General features: G+C 53.7%; 2 protein-coding genes and 1 long non-coding RNA gene across 23 annotated transcripts in view; 2 read left to right on the top strand and 1 right to left on the bottom strand.

Annotated features, from left to right (window-relative positions):
- Nucleotides 1-25954, top strand: part of LOC126037372 (electroneutral sodium bicarbonate exchanger 1-like) — a 108953-nt gene that overhangs the window by 23778 nt on the left and 59221 nt on the right. The window lies entirely within an intron of this gene.
- The window catches only part of LOC126037370 (electroneutral sodium bicarbonate exchanger 1-like), a 265741-nt gene continuing 252216 nt past the window's right edge, over nt 12430-25954 (bottom strand). For 20 of the 21 annotated variants that reach the window (XR_007505649.1, XR_007505653.1, XR_007505652.1 and 17 more), the window contains 5 exons: nt 18204-18365; nt 17361-17474; nt 16861-17022; nt 15996-16247; nt 15112-15180 (listed from right to left, as the gene is read on the bottom strand). Coding sequence is in view for 1 of the 21 variants with exons in the window: in XM_049797675.1 (XP_049653632.1) it covers nt 12971-13058; nt 13579-13679; nt 14158-14295; nt 14395-14568; nt 15112-15180; nt 15996-16031 (606 nt within the window). In the remaining 20 variants the exon portion in view is untranslated. Of the gene's footprint in view, nt 12684-12953; nt 13059-13578; nt 13680-14157; nt 14296-14394; nt 14569-15111; nt 15181-15995; nt 16248-16860; nt 17023-17360; nt 17475-18203; nt 18366-25954 lie in introns of those variants that run through there. The other variant, XM_049797675.1, reaches the window with a different exon arrangement.
- On the top strand, nt 20632-25210 carry LOC126037374 (uncharacterized). Its single transcript, XR_007505666.1, has 3 exons — nt 20632-21425; nt 23433-23533; nt 25093-25210. It is a non-coding gene; the product is annotated as an uncharacterized LOC126037374 (long non-coding RNA).

Consider the following 25954-nt stretch of genomic DNA (forward strand, 5'->3'; position numbering starts at 1 on the left):
ATGGCCCTCTCCTGCACCTCTGCCAGCTGGGAATCGGTGAAGGGCAGCAGCAGCTGGGAGGAGAAAAGCTGCTGGTGTGCCAGGGAGGTGGCATGGCACAGCATGGCACAGCCAGGCTTGCTCTGGGGCAGTGCCTGGGATGGGGCATGTGTCCTTCTCGCCCCTCACAGCAACCTGCTGCGGGCAGGCAGGTCACTGCATCCCGCTTCTGCTGCTGCCTCTGCTGCCTTCCATTCACTCCCCACCAAAAAACATCCCTCTGCCTCCCACCCAAGGACTCCAAGGCTTTGGGGTGACCACCTCACTGGGGACCTGTGGTGGGGGCTCTGGGATATGGCCCATGGTGAAGCTGGAGGGGGAAAGCCCCAGGGCTGGGCTCCCCTTGCCAGACAGGCAGGTCCATCTGGGAGGCAGTGTTGGGGAGGACGGGCAGCGGGCAAGGCTGCAGAGGTGGCGTGGGCTGGGGCAGGAGAAGGGGCTCTGGCGGGAGCCAGGAGGCAGGGGGGTGGGGGGGGGGCATGGCTGGTAAGGAGAGACATTCCCTGCCCCCCTCCTTGCACCAGGTGCTGGGGGTGGGCACCGCTCAAGCCAGGGGTCACTGCCCATGGGGACCCTGTGCCAAGGTCAGACCTCCAAGATGTTCTGCAGCTCCACGATGCCAAGGGTGCCGGCACTGCGTACCAGCACCTGCAGCATGCTGTCCATCGTGGCCAGGGTCTGTGAGGGGGACAGAGTCTTGGGGGCAGCCCTGGAAGCCTGGCAGGGGACGGCCATGGCCCTGCGGTGCCCAGGAAGGGGCCTCGCAGCCAGGGAACTCCCCATGGTTCACCCCCTGGCACACCTTGGAGCAGAGTGAAGCATCAGGGCCCTGAGTGTCCTCCTGAGGAGGCAGGTGGAAGATGTTGCAGAAGCAGGCATACAGGAGGCTGTTCTTCTTCTCCTGCAGAAGCAGCCCCGCTCTGCTGCGGGGACAGAGGAGGAGGCAGACCCTGGGCTTAGAGACCTGAGCTGAGCCCCATGCCATGGGGGACCCCTCAACCCTCCATCACACTGGCACTTGCCTTTGCGGGGAAAACCCTGTGGCACCCCCTGCCCTGTTCTCTGCCTCCCTCTCAGACCCAGGACTGGGGATGCCCCCCACCTGGGACCGGGGCCATCGGGGCCACCAAGCTGGGGGCTGGGGCAGGTACCTCATGGAGATGATGGCCAGCATGGCTTGCTGCTGCACCATAATGCCCTGGGGGCCAGCGGGCTCCTCTTGCAGCAGCACCTGGGGAGCACAGCAGCGTGGGACAGCTCAGGATGGGGCAGTTTCCTTCGCCCAGCAAGAGCCTGTGGGGCTGGCAGAGCCCAGGTGCCCCCATCCTGGCACCCAGTGGTCCCAAGCCCCATGGCTGGAAGGGCTGTGCCCGTCACAGAGCCACAGGCTGGCCAAGGGACCTGCAAACATCCAGCCAGGCCGCCCAGGTGGCTTTGGAGCATCTCCAAGGATGGAGACCTGGAGCAGTGCTCATCCGCAACCCCCCTGCCTGGCCAAGCTCTCATCTGCCCCCGGGGCTGTGTCGCTGCCTGCTGCCCCTGCCCCTGCCCCTGCCTCAGCCTGACTGGCCGTCCCCTCACCTCGATGGTCTCCACCACCTCCGGCTGGCAGAAGTAAAGCATGTCCCACGCAGCGGAGTCCACGCTGGTGGTGCTGCAGACGGTGCAGATGGAGGCCAGAAACCTCAGCTTCTGGGCCTCTTGCTGCCAGCCAGGGAGGAGACAGACAGACAGACAGTGTCAGGGGGGAGAGACAGCCAGGTGGGGGGCCCAGCACAGCCCCCAGCACCTTCTGAGCACGGGACAGGGGCCGAAAGACAGGCTGGGAGACACGGGCACAGCCTCATAGAAGTGGCCACGGATACCTTTGGTCTGCTCCTGAGGAAGGCTCGAATGATGTCCAGGGTATTGTCTTCCTCCCTGGGCAAAGCCAAGGCAGAGCAGCACAGATCTGGCCAAGAGAGAGCAGGAAGGGCTGGGGGGCAAGCAGCAGGGAAAACCCGAGCCCTCTGCCCAGCTCCCAGGGATGCCACAAGCCCTTGCTCAAGGCTGGGACACCGGTGTCCCCTGTGTGCCCCAGGAGAGAGGGTGTGATGCTGGAGGGCAGCACAGGGAGGGGGCCCTGCTGTGGTCTGGTAAGGGATGCGCTGGCACCAGGGCACAGGGAGAGTCCCTGTCCCAGGAACGCCAGAACAGAGCTCCCTTCCTGGCCACTGCGCTGTGGGAGCTCTGATGCCAGCCTGGCTGGGGGATGTGAGCCTGGCCCAGGACAAGGCAGGGCAGGCTGGGGAGCCCCCTGCTCCACAGCACCCGCACACTCACCTGCCCGCAGCAGCTGGACCTCGGACATCTCATGGGGCTTTGGCCTGGATCTGGGAGCCGGGGCAGCTCCAGCCTTCTCCACCCAGGCCTGCCTAACGTGGCCAGGGGGTCTCTCCGCCATCCTGCAGGAGGGAGGGAGGAAAGGGGTGAGGAGGACCCCCTGCCACCCCAGGGGTGGTGGGGGCAGAGGTGGCTGTGCTCAGGGGCTCCTCGCTCCCATCCTGTCCCAACACTGTCCTCCCAGACACTGCGGGAGCAGGGCTGGCTGCCACAGGGTGTCGCAAAGTACCCCAATGTCACTCCCCTAAGCCCCCTGATCCCCCCTCCCCAGAAGCCCTCTGGCTGCCCCGGAGCACATGGACCCCTCCTCGCCCTGGGGGGACGGGACTGGCTCCCTCTTCCTCCTCCTCCCGCTATGGGGCTGGGGTTTGTCTGTATGGGGGCATCCCCCTTGTCGCAGACACCCCTCTGTCCTCTGTCCCTTCCCTCCCAGGGCCTGGTGCCACCCCCACCCATGGCCAGGCCGAGCCGGGGAGCAGCCCCCAGCCCCTCAGGCACGCCGAGGCTCTTCCCTCGTCCTCAGGAGGCGCAGGACAAGGCCCGCCGGGCTCCCCTCGCTCGAAGGCAGGTGGGCACACCGGGACACCAGAGGCCTTCCTGTGCGCTCAGCCACAGCGATCTGCGACCGTTGGGGTCTGCTGGCTTGCCCTGGTTACGGCTGCCGCGGCAGGCGGCAGGGTTCCATCGGCCGTTCGCTGGCACGAGGGAGGGGGGGAGTCCCCCCTCCCCCCCTCCCCGGGGCCTACGCCCCCGCTGGGCTCAGCCCGGGCCTGCTGGGTCGTCTGAGCGGGCGCGGGGGCCCGGGCCGGGGTGCTGGGGGACGCGCTACGCCCGGGGTGGTGGGGCCGGGAGCGAGGTGGCGTGGGCACAGAGGGGTCGGTGCGTGGGGACGGGCGGGAGGTGAGGCGAGAGGCCGGTGGGCAGCGGGAGGCTGCGGGTCGGGCCGTTGCGGCGAGCTCGGCCCAGCAGCGGGGAGCAAGGCGGACGGCAGCGGCGGCGGGGCCGGCAGGTGGGTACGGGCGGGAAGGGGACGGGAACGGGGGAGCGGGGGAAGAAGGAAGGAAGGAAGGAAGGAAGGAAGGAAGGAAGGAAGGAAGGAAGGTGGAAAGGGGAGGGGGAGAGGGGTCTGGTGATGGGTCAGGGATGGGGTCGATGAGGGGGTCAGGGATGGGGTCGATGAGGGGGTCAGGGATGGGGTCAGTGACGGGTCAGGGATGGTCAGTGAGGGGCTGGGGGCCACTTGTCTGGGAGGTCCAGCCGTGGGGTGGGCGCAGTGATCAGCTGGGTGGTGCCGTTCAGGTTTGTGCAGCCTGTGCGGGTGTAGCGTGGTTTGGAGTGATGGGGGGGTGCAGGCAGGGTGGGCTGCGCTGTGCAGGGGTGCAGTCTGTTTTGGGTGCTGGGGGAGGTGCCCTGGACAGACGTGTCATTCATGCTGGGGAAGCAGAACCAGGCGCTGGTGAGCCGGTGCAGCGGTTCCTCCTGCGCAACATTCTTAGGAAAACTCTCCTTTTTCTTTCCTTTTCCTTGCTCCTTCGCTTCCAGATCTCCGTGGTCGCAGTTTGTGCTGCCTCACCTCCAGCACAGCGTGCAGAATGAAACGACGGTCACAGAATTCGTCCTCCTGGGGTTCTGCAGCACCCCAGCCCTGCAGCGCTGCCTCTTTGGCCTTTTCTCTGCCCTCTGCTCTGCCACTCTGATGGGAAACGCACTTGTCTTTCTGCTTATCTGCCTGGACTACTGCCTCCCCATGTACTTCTTCCTCTGCCACCTCTCCATCGCGGACATCTGCTACGCCTCCAGCAATGTCCCCCGTATGCTAAGGAGCCTCCTTGGACAAGGCAGAACCCCCTCCTTTGCTGGGTGTGGGGCACAGAGCCATCTTTATTTAATCTTTGCACTTACGGCGTGCGTGCTGCTGGCCATCATGTCTCACGTTCGCTATGTGGCAATCTGCCGTCCCCTGTGCTATGCCCTCATCGTGATCTGGAGGCTGCGCCTCACCCTTGCCACGGTTTTGTGGGCTTTGGTGTTTGTATTTGGTACACTGCAAGCCTCTCTGGCTTTACACCTGCCTTTCTGTGGCCCCTGCGAGGTTGTCCACTTCTCCTGTGAAATTCTTGCTGTCTCAAAGCTGGCCTGCCCTGCCGCTCCTGCCAATAAAGTCCTGATCTTTGCTGTTTGTGTGTGCTTCTTCCTCTTCCCTTTAGCCCTAATCCCGATTTGCTCCCTGGACAGCCTGGCCACCGATCTGCGCATCCGCTCTGTGCCAGGATGGCACGAAACCACCTCCACCTGTGGCTCCCACCCGACCGTGGTGGGTGTCTTTTATGGAAACGCCATCTTCGTGTACGCGGGGCCCGGGAGCGGTAACTCCTCTGGGAGGGAGAAAGTTCTTTCCCTTTTCTACAGTCTCGTCAGCCCCAGTTTGAACCCCGTCATTGACAGTCGGAGGAACAAGCAGGTGAAGGAAGCCTTGCTGAAGCTTCAGAGAAGGAAGAGGGTCTTTCATTCCGTCTAGCTGGCGCTCTAGGCTTTCACCTGTCTCCTGTCTTTCTGCTCTTTCTTCTTGAGCTCTTGCAGTATTTCTCACGGAATGTTAAGTGGTTAAAAGTGTCCTCATTTCAGCTGGGATAGAGTTAACTGTCTTCCTAGTAGCTGGTACAGTGCTATGTTTTGAGTTCAGTATGCAAAGAACCTTGATAACACTGATGTTTGCAGTTGTTGCCGAGGAGTGTTTAGACTAAAGTCAAGGATTTTTCAGCTTCTCATGCCCAGCCAGCGAGAAAGCTGGAGGGGCAGAAGAAGTTGGCACAGGACACAGCCAGGGCACCTGACCCAAACTGGCCAACAGGGTATTCCATACCATGCGACATCCCATCTAGTATAGGAACTGGGGAGTGGGGGGGAAATCGCTGCTCGGGGACTAGCTGGGTGTGAATGGTGGGTGGTGAGCGATTGCACTGCGCATCATTTGTACATTCCGATCCTTTTATTATTGCTGTTGTCATTTTATTAGTATTATCATTATTAGTTTCTTCCTTTCTGTTCTATTAAACCGTGCTTATCTCAACCCACGAGTTTTACTTCTTTTTCCGGATTTTCTCCCCCATCCCACTGGGTGGGGGGGGAGTGAGTGAGCGGCTGGGTGGTGCTTAGTTGCTGGCTGGGGTTAAACCACGACAGAGACAGAGTCACAGCAGCACAGAATGGATGCTGAAAGAGACCTCTAGAGATCATCCAGCCCACCTCGGCTGCTCGAGCAGGGCCAGCTGCAGCAGGCTGTGAGTCTGCTTCTCGAAGGTTCTATTGGCTGCGTTGCTCCCAGGTTATGGAGCTCGCATGGGAAATGGGCAATGAAGAGGGATGAAGTTTCCAGGCACTTTCTGGCCGGTGCAGTGATTTTTATTTTTTTTTTCCTTCTGACTTTTTTTCTCCCCGCTTCCTGGTCTTGCGGCTGCCCAAGGCGCAGCCAGACAAGTGGAGGAGGGTCCCTGCCTGGCCTGCAGCTCCCTCCCTCGCCATTCTTGGGGTGATTTGGGGTTATTTTGCTGTGTCAGTGAGGCAAAGCTGGGCTTTCCGCGGCTGAGTGCAGTGGGACCCAAGGAAGGCCGTGATGGTCTTGAGGCTTTGAAGGGCTGTGCACCGAGCCCTGTCCCCGCTGGAGGGGACACTGGTGGTGTTCAAGACGAAGGCCTTGCAGCCCTTGTTGTCGTGTGTGCCCGTGTCCCCCCCGGCCCCCAAGGTCTGTCGTTGTCGCAGGGGCTCTGTGCTGCTTTCTGCGTGGGGCCGTGTCCGTGAGTCCTGCAGGGACCTGTCTGTCCTGGCTTCCCCACCAAAGGGCTGCTTCCCCTGGGGAAGGGGACAGGGGAGTTGTTCCCGTTCCCGTCCCCCCCACCATTGCCTGCCCCGCTGGTGGTGACTGGGCCCTGGGGGTGGCTGGGTTCCCCTCGTGGCTTGCTGGCTCGGATTTGGGGCTCAGTGGGGCTTTTGCACCTCTTGGGGGCTGTTTCTTGGTGCCCCCTGTGCTCCCTCCCCCTCCCACATAGGCACCGAGCGGTTCTGGAGAAACAGCTTTTAATTGAAAAGACAAGAGAAAAGGTCCCATCCAAGCTGGTCTAACCCCTCCCTAGCCCCCCCCGCCCACCCCCCCTGCCATATACCCCACCCCTCCTCTCCCACCCCCCACTCCCCCCATCTCCATCCCTCTCACCCCTGTCTAATCCCCACCCCCCCACACACCCTCACGTTGGCTGCCAGAGCCTTGCGCTTGCTGGGTGCCATTGGCAAGGAGCTCTGCGCCTGCCTCTTCCTCCGCTTGCCGGCCGTGGCAGGTGGGGACGGTGGCAGGTCCATCCCCGCATCCTGCCACGGCTCCTGGGGCTCCATCCCACCGTCGTTGACTATTTTGAGGCTCAGCATGGCGTCGCTGAGCTCGGGGATGCAGTAGTCGGGGGTGAGCATCTCCTCAGGCAGCGAGAGCGAGCTGAAGTCGCAGTCGGGGGTGTCTGCGCCGGTGCCACCAGTGTCCCCAGGCATGGGGCTGCTGCTGGGAGCATGCTGGCTGATTGCCAGCCCGCCCAGGGAGCAATCAAAGAGCATTAGGGCCTCTTGGAGAGCCACTTTCTCAGCCACGGCAAGGGCATCTCCAAGGGCTTGGCTGGGGGGGACGTCGCCGCCGGGGGGTGCCCCCACAGGGGTGGCCGTGCTGGGGATGTTGATCTGTGCCAGCTGCCCCTCGCTGTGCTGGTAGCCAGGGATGGACACTGGCAGCTCCAGAGGGTCTGGGGCCACCCCACTCCTCTGGTTTTTGTAGGGTGCGAGGTATCGTGGTTGGCCCTGGGGGGTCCCTGGGGCTGCCCAGGCCAGGGGGGCCCCGCAGCCCCCGGAACTGCACAGGGCAGCACCCGGCAGAGAAGCGGAGCCTTGGCCGAGCGTGGCGGTGGCCGGTGGAGGCAGGTTGGTGGTTGTCCACGGGATGCGGAAGACCCGGGGGTCGAAGAGGCAGCCACATGGAGCCTTCTGCAGACCTGTGTGGGTGAGGGGGAGCCATGCTGGGCCAGGGGGACTGTCCAGGGGCACCCGCCGAGCCGGCCCCGATGGCTGACATCCCCCAGCTCTGGGCCAGGGGCGTGGGGAGCTTGTGGCCGGGGCGATCCCCACGGGGTGAACCGCTGTGCCGGTGGGACAGGGTTGCAAATCGGGGAGGAGACTGGCATCTAGGAGGTGAAAGGGGAGAGGTGGCCCCAAATATTTGGGGAATTCTCTGCAGATGGGCTTTACTGGGCACGCGCCGCCCGGGCGAGGGCAAGGATGCTCACCGGGGCTTGCTGAACCCCCATGCGAAAAGTGCCGGGGGAACGGGTGTGATGGGGATGGCGAAGGTGCCAGAGCAGACTGGGGTGCCATACCTGCTGGTGGTGCCTGGGGGGCGCGGGGGGCCCGGGCTGCAGGGAAGGGCTGCTCCCGCGTGGGCAGGCGGCACGGGTTGGCTGAGCCTAAGAGAATGAGACAGGAGCGATGGCCGGCGGTCACCTCTGCTCTTGCCCCCCAAGAGCGTCCCTGGGCTGCAGGGGTTGGGGTCGGTCCCTACCTCGAGGGTAGAAGGTTTTGGGGAGCACGAATGGCTGGAAAAGCTGGGGCGCCGGGGGGCCCCAGGGCCCAGGCAGTGGGAGCTGCGTTGGTGGCCGCGCCATGGTCCCTTCTGGCTGTTGGCTGCCAAGGACTCTTTGGCGTCTCCCCGGAAGGAATGCGGGGGCTCCCTGTGTTCCGCCCCACCCCAAGAGCCTCCCCAGCTCCTCCTGGGGAGGAAAAGGGTTAAGGGAAGCTGGGGTGCCCCCGGGGCCTACAGGCGGCTCTCGGGGTCTGCGGGTGCAAATGCTCTTGGCTTTCAACAGTATTTTTCCGGTGGGGGAAGAAGAACAAGTTGATTCAGCCGAGCCGAGTGGGCACCAAGCTGCAGCCGCAGCCTCCTTGCGCCAGATGGCAAATGCGTTTGTGACCGTTGCCCGCGCTTCTGTTTCACTGCGTTGACCGGAGCGAGGCAGAAATAGGAAAAAGGACCTCGAGGGCGCGAAGGAAGGTCACGCGGTGTCGCTCGGTGGCACGCTTTCCCCCAGCCCTCGCTCCAGTAGTGCTGTCAGGTCTTTCAGTCTCCTGCTGGGAAAAGCAGCAGCTCTGGATCCCCCTGGGAGGGGGCGGCCCTTTCCCTGGGTGCGTGACACCCCGGAGGAGACGGTACCCGCCGCCGCGTGCTCCCAGAAAAGGACTGGATTCTGCCCAACGTCCGGTGTCGGGGCGCTGGGGCTGTTTGCGCTCTACGGGATCCCAGGGATGGGGTTAGTACATCCCCTCCTCGTGCTTGGAGGATTCGGCGCTAGCAAGGACACCCCAAGGGTACCAAGGACACAGGCCTCTCGCTCCCGCTGTGTGAACAGTGTGTGGCCTGGGGAAGTCGGGACAACTGCCGTGAACCGGAGGCCAAAGATCTCTCCTGGCCTGTATCCTGGTAATCAAAGAGATTGCGCTCTGTTCGTGAGGCACCTCTGGCTGCAAGATTGTGCAAGGCCATGTGCTGCGTAACTTGTGGCAGGGACCGATGCTTGGGGGCGTGAAGGCAAGCGCGCTTCTAAAACCATAAAACTCCATTTCATTTCAGAGCGCAGCTGAGCCACCCCGCTCCTCAAGACTCTGCCATCTGCACCGCTGTGGCTGGGACCGGGCAGTGCTGCACATCCCAAAGGCCACCAAGTCACACCCGTGTCCCTGCTGCTTTGCCGGGAGCTTCTGCGATGCGAGCGATGTTCTGGGGGCTGATCTCTTGGACTGCAGCTACTCTGTCCCTGACCGGCAGCTGGCTAGGAGGGTTGTGTCCCAGGTGGAATTCCACCTCTCTGACGAGAACCTGGCCAAGGATGCTTTCCTCCTGAAACATGTCCAGAAGAACAAGATGGGCTTCGTCAGCATCAAACCGCTGACGTCCTTGAAGAAGGTAGGCAGCCCGTTGCGTTGGCCAGCCGGGGTGGGAAGTGGCCTCCACGTGGAGGATGCCTGGGTGTCTGGGTGTGCTCTGGCTGTCTGCGGTGAGGTGTACGGGGAGGTCCAGGCTCTGCTCAGGCTGCCTGTGTCCCGGCAAAGCGTTGGTGGTGCAGAGCTGGGTCCTGCTCTCTGCCTTCAATGTGCTGCAGCAGTTCTCCACCCAGGGAGGGTGGCTGGGGAAGCGGTGAGCAGTCCTCAAACCCCAAGCCCAGGGCTGGGTTCGCCTCTTCTGCCCGTGGTTCCCCTAGGCTGCTCTGGGAGAGATCATGCCTTAACTAAAAAACTGCAGGGAAGCACTGGTGGTGTGATGTCCAGGGAAGCTGTGTCTTCTTGCCATGGTCCGGGAGCACAGGCGACCTTCTCCCACAAATCCTGAATGGGGGATATTGCCTTGCCATGACCTCAGGTTGATGGGGTTGCAGCCTGCCTGGATGATGGGTTTAGGGTGGCCCCTGCCTGGGGAGACTCACAGTGACGCAGTGGCCCCCTCTGTCCCTCAGGTGAAATACCTGACGCATGACTGGTGGCTGACGCTTTACACCCTGCAGTTCTCGGAGCTGCTGGAGGTGAATGAGGAGGGCACCAAAGTGAGGCAGTGGCTGATAGCATACGTCCATACAGAATGTATGGTATGTCTAAATATTTGTTGGTTTTAATATTTTGTACCAGCCGTGGAAACTGGTTTGCTGCTAGGTGACTGTAAAAGGGAGATTTGGTAAATAATTATTAGAAATCTTATACTAACACTATGATTGAAAAAATAGACAGAAGTGTAGCCAAGTAATTAACTAGTAGAGTTAGTAACCCACTCCTAAGTTTTACAGTTCTTTGCTCTTATGACTGGATGTTCCTGTACATTAGATAAGATTAATATTGAAACTGACCATATATGACTAGAACCATGTTAATCTCCAAGATCAAAGAACAAGGATGACGAACAAGACTTGAAGGTCAGCCAACAGAATTTGAAATGGATCGGTGGGCGCAAAAGCAGCCCTTCGACTCAAATGAAGAACCGTTGCGTGCGATCAGATGTAGGCAGTCCTATGATACTCAGTTACAGTAATTTTTATGTCTATGTATAGTAATCTGATTAATATGTAATTAGTTACGCCATAGAACCTGTTTGTGCTGAAGCTGTGGCACGCATGCTAGGTGGAACTATCCCCCGTGCATCCAGCGCTGCAATAAAGAATGCCTACTTTCTAAAACTCTTAGAGAGTTTCTTCGACCAGCTTTTCGGTATCATGGGTCCCCATCCCCGAGTCCCTGCTGAGCGTCCCCCCCAGCAGACTGCTGCTGGCCTGAGAGCTGCTGCCCCTGGAGCAGGACGTGCTGCACAAGGACCCCTCGGCCCCCTCCTGGCCCGGCAGCAACTTCAAGCCCAGCAATTTCAGCAATGCCTTCACTGGATTGCTCCTCGCCAGCAAAGTCTTCCCTCCGCTCGGGACAGGCTTGGGCACAGGCAGCTGCTACGGCCTCTGCCCCAGCACTGAGAGCACTCGTGGCTGCGGCTGGGGGAGTGGGGTGGGTGCCTGGGCACCCTGGCCCAGCAGCCCCTCGCCAGATGCCAAACCTCTTGCCGGCAGTCCTCTGGCAGCGGCGTGGGTGCCTGAGCCCCTTGGCCTGCGGGATGCGGTGCTTTGCCTGCCCCACTGTTGTCCCAAAAGTGGGGTCGTTTACCCGGCGTGCAAAATGCCAATATAAACACAGAGCAGAGGTATTTTATTCCAGTTCATGTTTACGAAAAGATGGGGGCTAGGTGGTAATCCGCAACGCTAGCACCCCTCATGCCTAAACGGGCAAGCAATCTATACAGTTCAGTTATACATATTCGATTTCCAAAGTTCTTCCCAAAACTATTGCCGGGAGTCGCTTATCTCGCACAGTTTCTATCAGGTTGAAGTTCCCCTGCTTGGAATTAAAGGTCCAATGTTCTTTTCTTCTACAGCGCATGCTCAAGGAGAGTGGGGGGGTAAGTCTTTTTGGTGTGGAATTGAGTTGGTGGTCATGATCTCCCCCTGCCACCTTTCTTTACCTTTCCTCCAGTTTGCGAAGATGTTTCTGACTTCATGCCTATTAGCAATTGTTCAACTTTTTGGCGCCTCCTGGGGTAGGATGTTCCCTTCTTCTCAGTCTTTTAGTTCTTCTCCAGGGGAACAGTTGTTAGCAAGGCATGCGTTGATCATACAAAGGGGATCTTGTTTCACAAGAGCTTTGTGGCCTTTTTTGTGTGGCTTAAGTACATAATTTCTTAAGTACATCATTTCCCCCTGTGGTGGGTTGACCCTGGCTGGATGCCAGGTGCCCACCAAAGCTGTTCTATCACTCCCCCTCCTCAGCTGGACAGGGGAGAGAAAATATAACAAAGAGCTTGTGGGTCGAGATAAGGACAGGAGAGATCACTCACCAATTACCGTCACTGGCAAAAGAGACTCCGCTTGGGGAAAATTAACTCAATTTATTACAAGTCAACCAGAGCAGGGTAATGAGAAATACAACCAAATCTCAGAGCACCTTCCCTCCACCCCTCCCTTCTTCCTGGGCACAAATTCACTCCCGGATTCCCTACCACCCCCCAGTGGCACAGGGGGACGGGGAATGGGGTTTATGGTCAGTTCATCACACGTTATTGTGATACTTGCCAAACCAACCAAGAAAGGTAAAACTGGAGCGCAGGGAGCAAATGCTTTTCTTTCACCTTAGACCAACGGCTCGGAGGCTCTCTATGCTGACCTGCCGCAGAGGGTATCCCTCTTGTATCAGTAAGAGATGTAGGAGCGAATTAAAGCCAGGACCCCAAACCAGACCAAAAACCCGGTCGTGATCAAGAAGAAAGTGGAGAATGCATCAAATACAACAGAAAATTATTTTGGACATTCCCAGTTTACATTTGAAAAAAAGAGAAAAAAAAGAGGAGGAATTAGGTATTAAAAGAGCAGCACTGAATGATAAAGCTGTAGCATTCCCTCTACCACTACAAACCCACACCCCCACACGCACGTACGCACACAGACTTAACACCACCAAACTCCCCGTGACTGTGACGTTCCCCTCAGCTTGCTGGTCTAGAGATACTGAATGCCTGAAGCACACCAAGGATAACTGAAAACATCTGCATGGCTTTAATGGGAATCCTCCAACTGAAACAAAGCGCTTTCTCCCTCTGTCTGCGTTGGCACATCCCCGAGTCACGCTCTCACTCCTCTCCTTCAAAGTCAAGATTCCTAAACGGGAAAAGCGGGAGTGGGGAAAGGCGAAGGGAAGAGAAAAAGAGGGAGAGCATCATCAGTGGAAGACCTGCCAGCTGCTGCTGATTCAGCCCTGTTTGGGGGACCACCCCAGCAGAGAGGAGCTGGTTTGCATGCCACGGTACTCCCTGCCTGTTCCCAGGGACAGGCCGTTTGCTCAGCCTTGCCGGCCAAAGCGTGGGAAAAGCGTAGGTGTGCGCCGTCGCTTGCAGAGGAGCACGGTCACGTTCACGTGCAATCCTTTACCTTTTTCCTCCCTGGATTCAAAGGGTTTCTGTCTTCAAAGTGAGAGCCTTCCATATGGTCGTTTGTGACATTTCATCCAGGATAACAATCTCAGAAGGATCACTCCTGCAATAAATATTTTACATAGCAATCCGTGATTATGGGAACTGATGCCACCAAGGGCATTAGCATCAGCAAGAGGAACAGCGGAGCCCCGAGAATCAAAGCTCCGCATAAGTGTGGGAGGTTTTGCTGGATGAGGAGTTTTGGGAGGCAAGCCGGGGAGCTGCAGAGCAACAGCTCTGTGCAAAGGCTCTTGCTGGGGCTTAGCCCCGGTCCGGGTTCCTAAGCCACTGCTGGTACAGATCACGCCTGCAACTCCTCATGTGTAAGTATGAGGATCTCCAGCTACCGTAAAGGCACTGATGAGGCAAGGTTTGGGGGTCAAACATGAGTGCTGCAGCCACTCTGCTTGGGGTCAGAGCCCTGCAATTGCCTCCTGCAGCCTTGCCCCCGAATTCGATTTTCCCACCAAGCTGCCTGCTGGTTTCTGTGGGATGCCCCACAAAGAGGCAAGTGGAGAAAACTCTGCCAAACACCTTCAAGCTAATCTTGCCGGGGTTCCTGGCGCTTGGTGGGGCTTTACCCGTCACTGCTTTGCTTTGGGATATCCACGTCACTGGTCTTCCCCACGTTCAGCTGAACTGAACTTGCAGCAGCAGCAGCTTCCATGGCCCTCCTGGACTCCTGATGTAAAAAAGGGACAAATCACGTTCTCTGTCTTTGATCAAAGTGGAGATAAGCTGAATGCCCAGCACAAACTTAGCAGTCTGCCCTCCCCTTCTGCCCCTTGGCAGCTATAGGTATTAGTGCAGCAGGGGAGAAACCGTTCACTCCAAAGATTTCGGGGCAGGGGGATTGTGTGTTCAAAACACGATTATGAGCAAGTCTTGCCAGCAGCAGCAGCCGCAGCAGCATCTAATAATAATCATCATAATGATAATGACCTTTGTGAAAAACGACTCGTTTTAAAAATTACACCTGTATTCAAACGTTCAGCTCACTGCTACTTGAGGAAACAAAGGTTACAAAAGTTACAGGCTATTGGGATCTATTTCGATTGAGTGCTGATCTTCCCCCAACGTTTCCAGACAAGCTGTAAGAGAAACAGGCAATCTCACAGACACACGGAGATGTCCAGCCCCGAGGACACAGCAAGCCTTACCTCGTCTTCTTCTTCAGCTTCATTTCTGGCATCGTCCAACTTCTTCTTCCTTTCTGGCATAAGGTCATCCAGAGAGCTGAGCTCTCGCTTTGAGAAGCAGAAATCCATCGCTTTCCGGACAAAGACGAGAGCCAAAACCTTCACGAATAAGAGGGAAGATGCAGTGAGCTCAGAGACGATGCCACCTCTCACTCCAACGCTGCAAACACCCCGCTGCCGAGTGGCGGCAGCTCTTACCATCATGGGAAAGATGATGGCGGCACGGGACACCTTGATGGTCCAGAGCAGGACGAGGCAGGTCAGCTGGATCGCCGTGAAGAAATGCACCTTTCGCAAGGGCACGTGCCTCAGGTAGATGAAATCCGGCTGGTGTTTCGCCAGCATCCAAAACAGCTTCAAGCGATCAAAGAACTGCGAAATAAAAGGGAAAGGTTGCCACCTTGGGACTGCGGCAAGTTGCTGGCCCTCTCGAGACGTGGAGGCACTTTGCAGCATCTCGCTTGCCGTCAGAAATCCTGGATCCCACTGCATTCCTCCTGGGAGCAGCACCCATTTTCCCTTCGCTCCATCTAGCAACCGGCTTGCCCCTGAGAGCTGCCCACCAAACGGCAACTATTCCAATGCCATTCCATTATTAGCATTTCTCGGCCCACTGAATCCCCCCGCGAGGATTTCCACCAGTGGTAGAAACTGCCTTCCCTTTGCACCAAATTCCCCCGCTTTCACGTAACCAAACACTGACCTGCCCTAAACCCTGCAACAGAGAGCGCTGAACTTGCCTGGTCCTCCCAGCCCTATCTACCTCCTGTGCCTCCACCAATCTTTTTCTTACACAAAAGAGTTTCATTGCTTGCTCTGCGAGAAGTTTTTCCCATGCCACTGCTTTTTTCCCTGCTGCTACGGAGACAAAATACCAGGGAGCCGACATGCTGCACGCTGTAAAAGAGTCCATACCTGAATTCCTCTGAGCGACGACACACCCATGTAGAGAAAGACGCCATAAAGTACAGGCATTGGTATAAACTGTGGGGGGGGGGAACAAAAAGAAAAAGAAAGAATGCAATCGTTTCTTTTTCTGTATTGCATTTTCAGTATTACCACCCTCTTCTACAGGCACTGCCTAAAATTGCTTGAAGCTTTCCAGCTTCCATTCAGGCTTAGAGATAGGTCAGATATTAACCATTTTTTTGCCATTTTGTGCGCACGAGTGAGCTAAGGCTCTGCTTTAGGCTGAACTTGGGAGTTACCTCTCATCAGAATAACCCTATTTTCCAGAAAGGTTGGAGGAAAATAGGTGATTTCACCCGTGCTACCCTATGCCGCATCCTCTGGCGGTAGAAGAAACACTTCTGCCTATTCTTGGGGCAACAGGCAAAGGCCACAGGCCTCCTCCTAGCCTAGAGACGAGATTACTTTGTGGGAGGAACGTGCAAGGAAGCCCACAGGGATGACCTCAGTGTGTTTAGCTCCTGGGAACGGCTGCTCCGGGGCATTTGGGGAGCAAATTGCAGCCACTAAAGGGCTGCCTGTTTGAAAGACAGCAGATGTGCTGGTCTGAATATGCTCAACTGTAACCCATAAACATGGGTGGGCCTGAAAGACACCCAAAAATTCAAGCAGTTGCGTTGCTCGCTCACCTCGAGCACACCAAACAGGGGCCTGAAGGGCTGCAAAGCCTAACTGAGGCTGATTCCCACCGTGGGTCAAGCCCCAAGGGTTGGGACCACCTCCTCCTCCTCCGCTCCACAACTAACTACTCAGGCCTGCAGAGAGGGGAGTGTTTTTCTGTAACCTCCAACAAGCTCGCGGTTGTTGGGTGGTTTGCATTTTCCTCTCACCTTTAACACAGAAGTGAGGAAGACGGAGCAGCCCATGAGCACAAAGATCAGCAAGCCAGTGACTCTCTGCTCTCATATGCCCAGAAACTTGGGTTGTTCTCCTGGAGCTGAGCAGTCAGACTCTACTTTGAGGCTATTCACGTGGGTGATGGACAGGACGGTCGCAGCCACAAACCAGGGCAGCCCCATCACAGAGCACACCCCGAGCATCACGGCCACCACAAAAAGGTCCAGGTGGTACCCGCATCCTTTCTGCAGGCAGGAAAACAAGAAACAGAGCATCCTATAGCACAAGAGCAAGGATAACGTCGCAAGTCAGACTCAAACCCTGCTCGAGCACAAGTCAATTTCTTCAGAATTCAAAACAAGAAATGGAAACAAGCAAGGGTGTATGCAGACTTTGCACAAGCACCTGGCATGAAAATCTGGCAGGAGTTCAGAAACAATGGATATGCAGAGCTTGTGCGATACATACTTCTCCAAAAAAAAACCAACCCACAACCCAAAAGCACCAAATCATATTTTTCACTCACAAAGAAAATTCTGCCACTTGCGAGGAAGGTGTGACTCTGAGTTATCCCTGGCAGCGCATCAAAACAATTCATTCCCCACACCTGCTGCTGCTGCCATTTTAAAACAAAAACGCACTTCTCTATTGCTCCAAGATTAATTTGCTCCTCCAAAAGGTTGCTCATCTATACTGCCCTGTCACTTGCTCCCTGCTTCATCGTTAATCCAGGAGAGCATCCTGCCACGCAGCCTGACCTTGTCCCAAACCAATGCCTTCAGAAAGCATTGGGAATAAGAGCTTCCCCCCAGACCTGCAGCCCAGAAGGGGCTGGGGTCATCTCTCGCAGGCCCTTACCTTCAGCTTGTGCTCCTTCCTGTTCACAATAACGGCACTGATCTGATGGTCCATGAATATCAAGATGGTGCAGAGCAGAGCTGGGACGAGCGCAGCCAACACCGTCCACCAAGGGTTGGGTCCTATGGGGTTGATGAACCACCCGCGGTCGTCTCTGGTAGGCTGCAACAAAGCCCACACATCAGCATTGTCTCCCAGCCCAGGCACTCCACTGGCTTTCATTTTCCCCTCCCTCCTTGCGTCAGAGCACCTCCCAGCCCTGGCTTCATGTCCCCCTCTCCCGGGGGCTTCAGCAGTGCCAGTCTCCTCCTTGCAAGCAGCTCTAGATACTTCCCCTGTAGGTATCTAGTTTTGGGGCCATCTTCTCGTTTCCAGGAGGAAGCAAGGCACTTGGAGGTGGAAGAGGAGATGGTCACACCACCAGCATCTCCTCCAGACTCAGCCCTGCCCTGCCCCGGCATCACCTTGTGGCACCCCCACGTGCCAAAACACCCCGTTACCTTGAACGCATGGGGGACCTGGAGCTTCGGCAATGGGATCCCAACCACAAAGTCAAGGAGCACCATGATGACGATGGTGAGGAAAACAGCAAAGTCGCTCACTGTGGACCGTACCTGGGGCGAGAAACCAGAGGTGAGAGGGGCATGGCAAACAGGGCCGTAACGTGAGATGCAAGAGTTGCAGACATCCACAACATTAAGGCTGCTTAACCAAATCCCACCACCCCTCTGAGCACATGCAGCCTGATCCCTTGCTTAGATACTGCTGCTGTGTTTGTCCCTGTGAGATCTGGGGTCAGACAATAAAAAAAAGCTTAACTAGGCCAACAAGGGTTGGTTTAAGTCAAAATCTAAAGATAATAATAATAATATTAAAAATAAGAAAACACATGTCTGCCACTACAGCTACACTCACAGCTACAATGGCAACAAGGCACTGAGGCATCCTTTAGTCCTCAAAAGGAAGCTTCTCATTCGAATCTACTTTCCACTCGAGCACATAATGCGCAGAAGGTAGGGGAAAAAAAACAAACCGAAAACCCCAACCCCCAAAACTTTGGGAAACCTGACTTCCTACTACCTGAGGAGAAGAAAAAAAATAAAAAAAAAATCAAACCCCAAAAATCTTCAATCTGGGGCAGGTCACGAGGCAGGTGGGAAACGCTACGATGATTTTGCACTCATGGAAATGAGTGTGGGACATCCAAGCTCTTGGAGAGCTTGGCCTGCAAGGCCAACATTTCCCAGCTTGACCAAGGCAGGGCAAATACTGCTTAGTGCTCCAGGAAAGCCATTTTGGGAAACGAGTGCGGAGATGGACACTGGCCACCTCCTTCTACTTACTCTGGTTGGAAAGTAGAGGCTGGTTTTAAACGTCTTCAAGAAGCTTGACAGGGCAAAGGTGGCGAAGAAGAGGATGCAGCACCAGAAGAATACATCAGGGGTGTAGGGGCCGTCGCGTCCACAGGCAGGTCCTTGAAACTCCCCACGCAAATACTGACATTCCTGGAGAAACAGAGCGTCAGGACACAAAGGCAGTGCACGTGCGGCAGGGAAACCTCGCATAGCTAGGGGGTTTTGAGGATCTTGGTCCAAGATCCACGACCCTGTAACTGCTCCTGCCAATGGAGATTTATATTTAATGAGCAGCAGCAGCTGAACAAGTGACACATCGAACTACACAGCGGAGAAATGAGATGTGAGGAGACACCATACGCTAGTAACACATTACAAGAAACACTCATCCAGGTGACACTCTCCCATCAGTTGCTTGCATTCATAGCACTGTGTTTCCTTAACTGCATCTGGCTTCAGTCCTCACATCTTCCCGCAAAAAACAACATGCCAGGCTCTCCCAACCCTGTGAAGAAAACCTCATCAGCTTTCCTAACTAAAAAGTAATTCTTTTAAAAATTATTTTTAAACCTGAAAAGGACTAGGATTCACAGGACTAGCGTCATTACATTCACTTCACAGTCCTCCTCAAAATGGGAGAACAAAAGATAATTGACATGACAAACGCCACAGTTACAGACGTTCCTTCCTGGGGGTGCAGTTCGCACACCTAGGAGCTCATGCATGCACGAATGGGTGACGCCAGGCAGCAGCCTCCTTACGTGCCTCTGACCTCAGGAAGAAACAGGTAACATGAATACTTTTACTCCATTTGCATCCTGAGGACCAGAGATGAAGCCCAAGATTTGCCTAGATGACACAGTCAGTTCCTTTAAGGGATGAAATTGTTCGTTTGAGTTTGGCTTCAAGGACTCCCACAGCTGGCGATTAACTAAGAGGTATGCTACAGCGAGGAGCCCGACACACAGACTGCAGGACAACTCATCACGCCAGGCCTCTGAGCTTGCAGTTCTCCGCAGGGCCCGGTGCTGCCTGAGCAGGTGGATGGACTTCCCAGTTCCAGAAATACAAGCTCGTGAATCAAACCCTCCTCAAGCACGCAGGCAAAACTGGCTGCGCTTTAGCGAAGCAAACCAACAACGAGGCTTCCTTTGTTTGGGTGCCTCCTGTCTGACGATGCTCTGGGCTACTTTCTCTTCCTGGCAGCAACAGGAATAAGCTGCTCTCATACCTACCAGCTTCTGACAGAGAAAGAGGATGATCTCGTTCTTGCCTGCTAGGACCAGGGGTGGCAATAACGCAGTCTGCCGAGACTGGAAGGGGATGCCTTGGAGGCGGAAACACGCGGGTGTTCATTACTCCTGGGCACTCGGAATCACGGGAGGAGATGATGCCGAAGGGCCTGATCCGATTCACAAACTGACGCACCTTAGGACTGAAAAGGCTTCTCCTTCCACTAACTTACTTTTCTCTGCAACAACAGCCTCAGGAGAGTAACTTCTCCGTAACCCTTTACACTACAGCAACTACAATACTTAATCCTAATGTACCTTACAAGAAAACTACTGCGGTCTTGTCTACTAGACGGCCAACGCTGCTGCGCTTTACATTTTATTAACCTTTTGAAACAACGCACTAGCTTTCCTTGCAATCGCATTACGTGGGCTTCCTGGGACTTTATATATGCACGTTCATTTTCTCTGGCTAAATCAGATTTGGAACGCAGGGGTGGCCATCTGAAAACACTGCAAAACATTCTTTTTACGTACATCAGTTCTCTGGTGAAGGCAACAACTGAGGAGGATCTTCAGCTAATGTAAAACTGCGAAGCTCAGAGGAGTCGTACTCCAGCTAAAGATCTGCGCACTACTAGGCAGGAATGTCAAATTAAGCAATGCCCAACAGATACAAGTCATTGGACCTTTTCTTTTACAAGTAGGAAAGAAAGGGTACACAGAAAGATAGTGGTCTGTAGAAAATGCATGTAAATCATCAAGATTTCCAAGGATTACTCGCATCGCTTCCTGGAGAGGCCAAAACAAGAAAGGAAGGAAGAATATTAACAAGATAGCCACAATCCCACTGCCAAGTACAGTTTTCAGGCTTGGGAAAAAAAAATAACATTACAGTTTGCAGGAGTCATGGAAGAGCAGGTTCCAGATATTTTGCTTTTCCTCCTCCCCTTCTTCCCCCTGCTCCCTCCCATCACCTTAGAGCACGCTGCCCTAACAGATTCACAGAAACTGAAGTGAACGAATATCTTAACCCTGAATTAACATAGAAGCAATACTATGGAGAGTGGAGGTGTGCTTTTAAATTTAACAAGTTCTACATTTAAGAAGCCTCCTCCTTGCCAGCACAACACATGCAGTATTGACCTGTTTCAAAAATAAACATATTCCCCTTTTTCGGAATATTGACCCAATTCAGTTACAAAGGAACTGTAATTCAGCCCCAACAAACTCCTGCTTTATAAACGGGAAACTTTTTCTAGGAATACCTTTTGTTGGGAAGTGGCTTGCTGAAAAAGGACATGGGCCTGTGGAAAAGTTCACACAGAGCAGAATTCTGTGTGAAAGAATGTCAGTTTGAGCAACAAGACTAGGCCTTGGCTGAAAATAGCTGGCTTTACTGATATTGGGAGAAAAACAACAGCTGGTCTCGCTGTTATCAGGAGAAAGACAGGGACGGTATGACCTTGGCATAACTTCACAAGTAACTTTTGAAGAAGTTCTCATGAGAAAGTTACTGAACACGCGTAGCTGCCAACCACAAGTGGGTGTGTTTTAGTAATGAATAAACATTAGCAATGTACCAATCATATTAGGACTAGTAGGCATAATTATCGCAAACTGTATAAATATGAGCTATCCGTGCAAATAAAGTTGAATCACTTCTATCACTCATATTGGGTCGACTTATGTGCATTCCTCCGCCGCTCCAACAAATGGCGCCCGAACGGGGACCGAAGAAAGGGGAATTGGAGCGACGGACACTGAGAAGCACCGGTAGCAGCGACCGGGGGGCAAAAGATTAACCGAACGCTGATCGTCTTGGTTGGTGTGTTAACTCTCGTGCCTGGACCATCCAAAAGGGGTTCGCCGTCAGTGAGGGCTACTGGAAAAAGGCTGCAAAGACTTTTTAACCGAGGTGCCTTAATCAAGGTAGCACCCAGGAGTATCAAGAAGCTGGCCGGCAATGGATCAAGAGGTAGCCCTAAAATTATTACAGTGCTTTTTAGAAAAGCGGGGAGTAAACTGCATTAAGCAAATTTCGGGGTTGGTCGCGTTAAGGGATGCTTTAAGAATCCGGATTTATTATTTAAGGAGAGTGAATGGCGTAGATTAGGAGACGTATTATGGGATATGGTAACTGATGATGATAAATCAGCTAAAAAACTAATGAAGCAAGGACAGAAACCTTTCAATTAGTGTGGGTACAGCTTTTGAGCTTAGTACCTGGAATGCTATTGGAACCTCCCTATGGGATGAAATTAGTGACGGGTCTAAAGAAGTTAAAGATCTTGTAACTTTATGGAAATTGATTAAGACAACTCTGTAAGAAATGAAAGCAGATCGTAAAGCGTCTGCTTTTGCTGCTCTCTCTCTCCAACCGCAAGCGAAAGGGAAAAGCGGGGAGAAAAACATAATGCAGCGAGAGAGACTTTTTGGAGCTTGTTCGCCTACTCTCGTGCCCTTGACTTCTGCTCCACTCCCTGGGACTGCCGATATTAATCAGCCATCCGACAGTTCCCAAGCCTCCCTAACCGTACGATTAAAGGAAACCCTACAGAATCAGGGAGTGAGTAAAAATCTGCCTACGAAAAACCAGCCCTCAGATACCACCGTTCAACATGAACAAATTATACCTAGCATACACCCTGATTCAAATAATGCAAACAAGGACTTGGCTACTCTAATAATAGAACAAAAAGAGACAATGTTAGAATTGTTAAAGGAAATGGGGAAAAGAGACGGGGAAACCAACCGCACCCGTGACAGACGCAGAGCCGCCTGTAATAGCCGCTGCAGAAGAAAGGCAGAGACATTGGAGGGGTGTAATAACAGATGCCATTATAGAAGGGACTATGCTCTAAGCATTCCCAGTTATTGCATCAAATGGACAGAAAAAATGGGAGGTGTTTGACTGGAAGGTCATTGAGAAATTAAGGAATGCTGTGAGTCAGTACGGAATCAAATCTGCGTTAACTCACCAAATACTGCAATTCATTTTTTCTGCTGATACGCTGATACCTCAAGATATTAAACAGCTAGCACAGTTGATTTTGACACCCGCCCGAATGTTAGTGTTTTTCTGGCAGTGGGAGAAGCTCTGTGATAGGGAACAAGCAACATCACGACAACAAACAGATCCCCTATGGGGAGTAACCATGCAGATGCCGATGGGTGCTGGACCCTTCGCATCAGGGAACGCTCAGTTACAATGTGTCACTGAGGTTCATCATCTATCACAGATCTTGGCGTATCAAGCTTTTCTTACCGTACCAGACAATATGTACAGCCATGCTTTTACCCAGGTGAAACAGGAGAATACAATTTATGACCACCCTGACATGAACGAGGGCATGAAAGAAAACATGTTCAAAATACTCGCTTTTGAAAATGCTACTGAAAAGACACGCAAAGCATTGTGTAATTTGCCGAAAAATGCAGACATCGTTGATATGATAGAATACACGGATCGATCAGTGGACTCACAGAAAGTAGCCTATGCTGCCACAGCTCTCCAAGGAGCTACAAAGAAACACAAGGCCAGTAAGACACCCTTGGTCAAGTGTTCTAACTGTGGCAAACGTGGACACATTAGGAGCAAATGTACAGGTACTGTTAACAGTAAGTGCTGCAACAAGTGTAAGAAAGATAACCATACCACCAAGAATACAGGAAGAAGGGAAACTTTACACCGACTGCGAAGGCCCCTCGCGCGGCGACACGAATGCAAGGGGCTTGAGCTGCCAGCCCTCAGGCAGCCTCGCAACCACCAGATCCGCCACCGCAGGAAGCTCCAGAGTGGATGTGGAAACCGCAGTCAACATAAAGGGACCATTGGGGTTTGGACTTAGTGCATTTTTAATGGGGCAATCTTCAACAGCTCTAGAAGGAATTCTGGTGCTCCCAGGGCTTATTGATGCAGATTATTGTGGGACTGTGAAAATTATGATTCATGTTTTAATCCCTCCTGTTTCTATTCCTAAAGGTACCAGAATAGCACAATTAGTTCCATTCAGGTCGTGTGTTCCGAACCCAGGTGAAGTACAACGTGGAGATGGTGGATTCGGCTCCCCAGGGAAACCGCAGGTATACTTTGCCATGGACACAACAAGAGGTAAACCAGAAAAGGTAGTGCAATTGGAAGGGCCCGATGGAGTTGTTGTCAAGAAACCGATGACAATCAATACAGGTGCTGATGTTATGATTATTTCACAATGCATTTGGCCTCCATCATGGCCATCGATCAATCCAAACTTTGGTATTGCAGGGATAGGGGGCACACAAGCCACCTTAGTAAGTCAGCTACCAATTACATTTGTGTTCCCCGATGGTGAACACATTACGACGTGTCCGTATGTCATGACTACCCCAACTGAATTGTTTGGCCTCGTAGGCCATGATTTATTGAGCCAAATGAAGGCAATGTTAGTGACGCATCCTTTTTAGGAGCGGTCACTGAGGGGTAGCCGATTCTGAAAATTAACTGGAAAACAGATGAACCTGTTTGGATTGATCAGTAGCTGCTAAATTCTGAAAGGCTACTAAAAATACAAGGGTTAGTTGAGGACCAGTTGAGAGCGGGACAAGTTGTTCCTTCTACTAGTCCATGGAATACATCAATATTTACCATTCCCAAGAAAAGTGGGAAGCGGAGACTGTTACATGATCTCAGAGCTGTGAATGTGGTGATGCACAGTATGGGAGCCCTGCAGCCAGGTTTGCCATCTCCAGTTATGCTTCCAGAAGAATGGGATTTGTTAATTATAAATCTAAAAGATTGCACCCAGATGGCGCTGAACGGTTCGCCTTTTCGGTACCATCGATTAACAAGGCAGAACCCTATAAGAGATACCATTGGGTCGTGTTACCGCAATGAATGCGCAATTCCCCCACGATGCGTCAGGTGTATGTGGCCTGGGCATCAGAGCCTGTAAGAAAGCAGTTACCTCAGTAACTTGCCACAGGATGAGATTTTAACTCAATTGCAGGACATCTTAAGCCATCGCGGAGTAATAATCACTCCTGAAAAGGTGCAAAAGGCAGCACCTTGGAAGTATTTGGGGTGGCACATAAATGCTAGCAAATGTTAAACCTCAGAAGGTTCAAATAACATGAGAAATTTCAATGTTACATCATGTCCAGAAGCTTGTGGGAGATATCCAGTGGGTGCGGAATCTTTGCGGTATCACTAATGGCAATATGACCCCTCTGGTAGAACTCTTGGGTATGAGAACACTGTGCAGATGAGAAACGGGAAATGACAGAGTTAACCAATTGGTTGCAGCGCCACGGGAGCCTCCTCCAGGGAATCGTTTTCAACAAAGCACGGCAATCGCATGCGTTCTTGCACCAACCCGCTAGGATGTTAGCAAAGCAATTTGATTTACCACTTACTGATGCCCAAGGTATCGTTAAAGCATGCCCTGATTGTCAAAAGGAAGGGCTCGGCTTGGGCTGTGGGGTTAACCGACGAGGTCTTTTGCCATTGCAGTTGTGGCAAATGGATTTCACCCATGTCATGTGGTTTGGTGCAAAGCGTTCTGTGCATGTGTGTATTGATACCTATCCTGCTGCCATGTGGGCCACGGCACGAACTGGAGAAAAGGCCTTACATATTGAATGACATCTTCACGCTTCTTTTGCAGTACTGGGTGTGCCTCAAGAAATTAAGATGGACAACGGCCCAGCCTATGGTTCTACACGATTTGCTCGATTTTGTAATTTGTGGGGAATTCACCACGGTACCGGTATTCCACATCTTCCCACAGGACAGGCTATTGTCGAATGGGCCAACCAAACCCTAAAAGAACATGCTGCAAAAACAAAAGGGGGGAACCCAGGGCTTACTCCCAGAGGAACGATTGGCCAAAGCCTTATTTGTGCTAAATTATCTTAGATTGACAGGTGATCACAAAGACCCACCAATGGTAGTGCATCATGTTCTTTTACAGGCAGAAAGGACGCAACAAAGTACAGGAATCATGGTAATGTATAAGGACCCAGAATCCAGGAAATGGTGCAGATCAGCAGAAGTAAAACTTACCGGGAGATCCTGGCTAAGTGGGACAAGCCATGGCTTCGCACTGATGCTGGACCCGGAATTGTTCCAATGGCGACTGGCACGGCACCGGCGGGTGCTGGAGCCACTGATCTGACAGATTCTAACTAATAGAGTATTACTAGTGGACACGGAGTCCTTCAGAGAGGTTTTCAGAACAGCGTGCCTTATTGTATATAGAACCTGCTTTAGGTAAAAAGTGTGTAAAGCATAATTTGATTAAACATAGTGTGATTACGGGAAGACAGTGTGGGGTAAAAGTTAGTTAAAGCCAAAATTAGGGGTAAGGTCTATTTCCATTAATAACCTGGGAACGAGGTTGATTGTGTTTCCACAGATACAGGCCCACGATGGACTCCTGTTCGATTTGCATGACCATCATCATCTGGAGCATCATAGATGATGTGGCAATATGAATACTACCTCAGCCAAAAACTAATGTATAGGTC

The sequence above is a fragment of the Accipiter gentilis genome, unplaced genomic scaffold (genome assembly GCF_929443795.1).
Source record: "Accipiter gentilis unplaced genomic scaffold, bAccGen1.1, whole genome shotgun sequence".
Classification (NCBI taxonomy): domain Eukaryota; kingdom Metazoa; phylum Chordata; class Aves; order Accipitriformes; family Accipitridae; genus Astur; species Astur gentilis.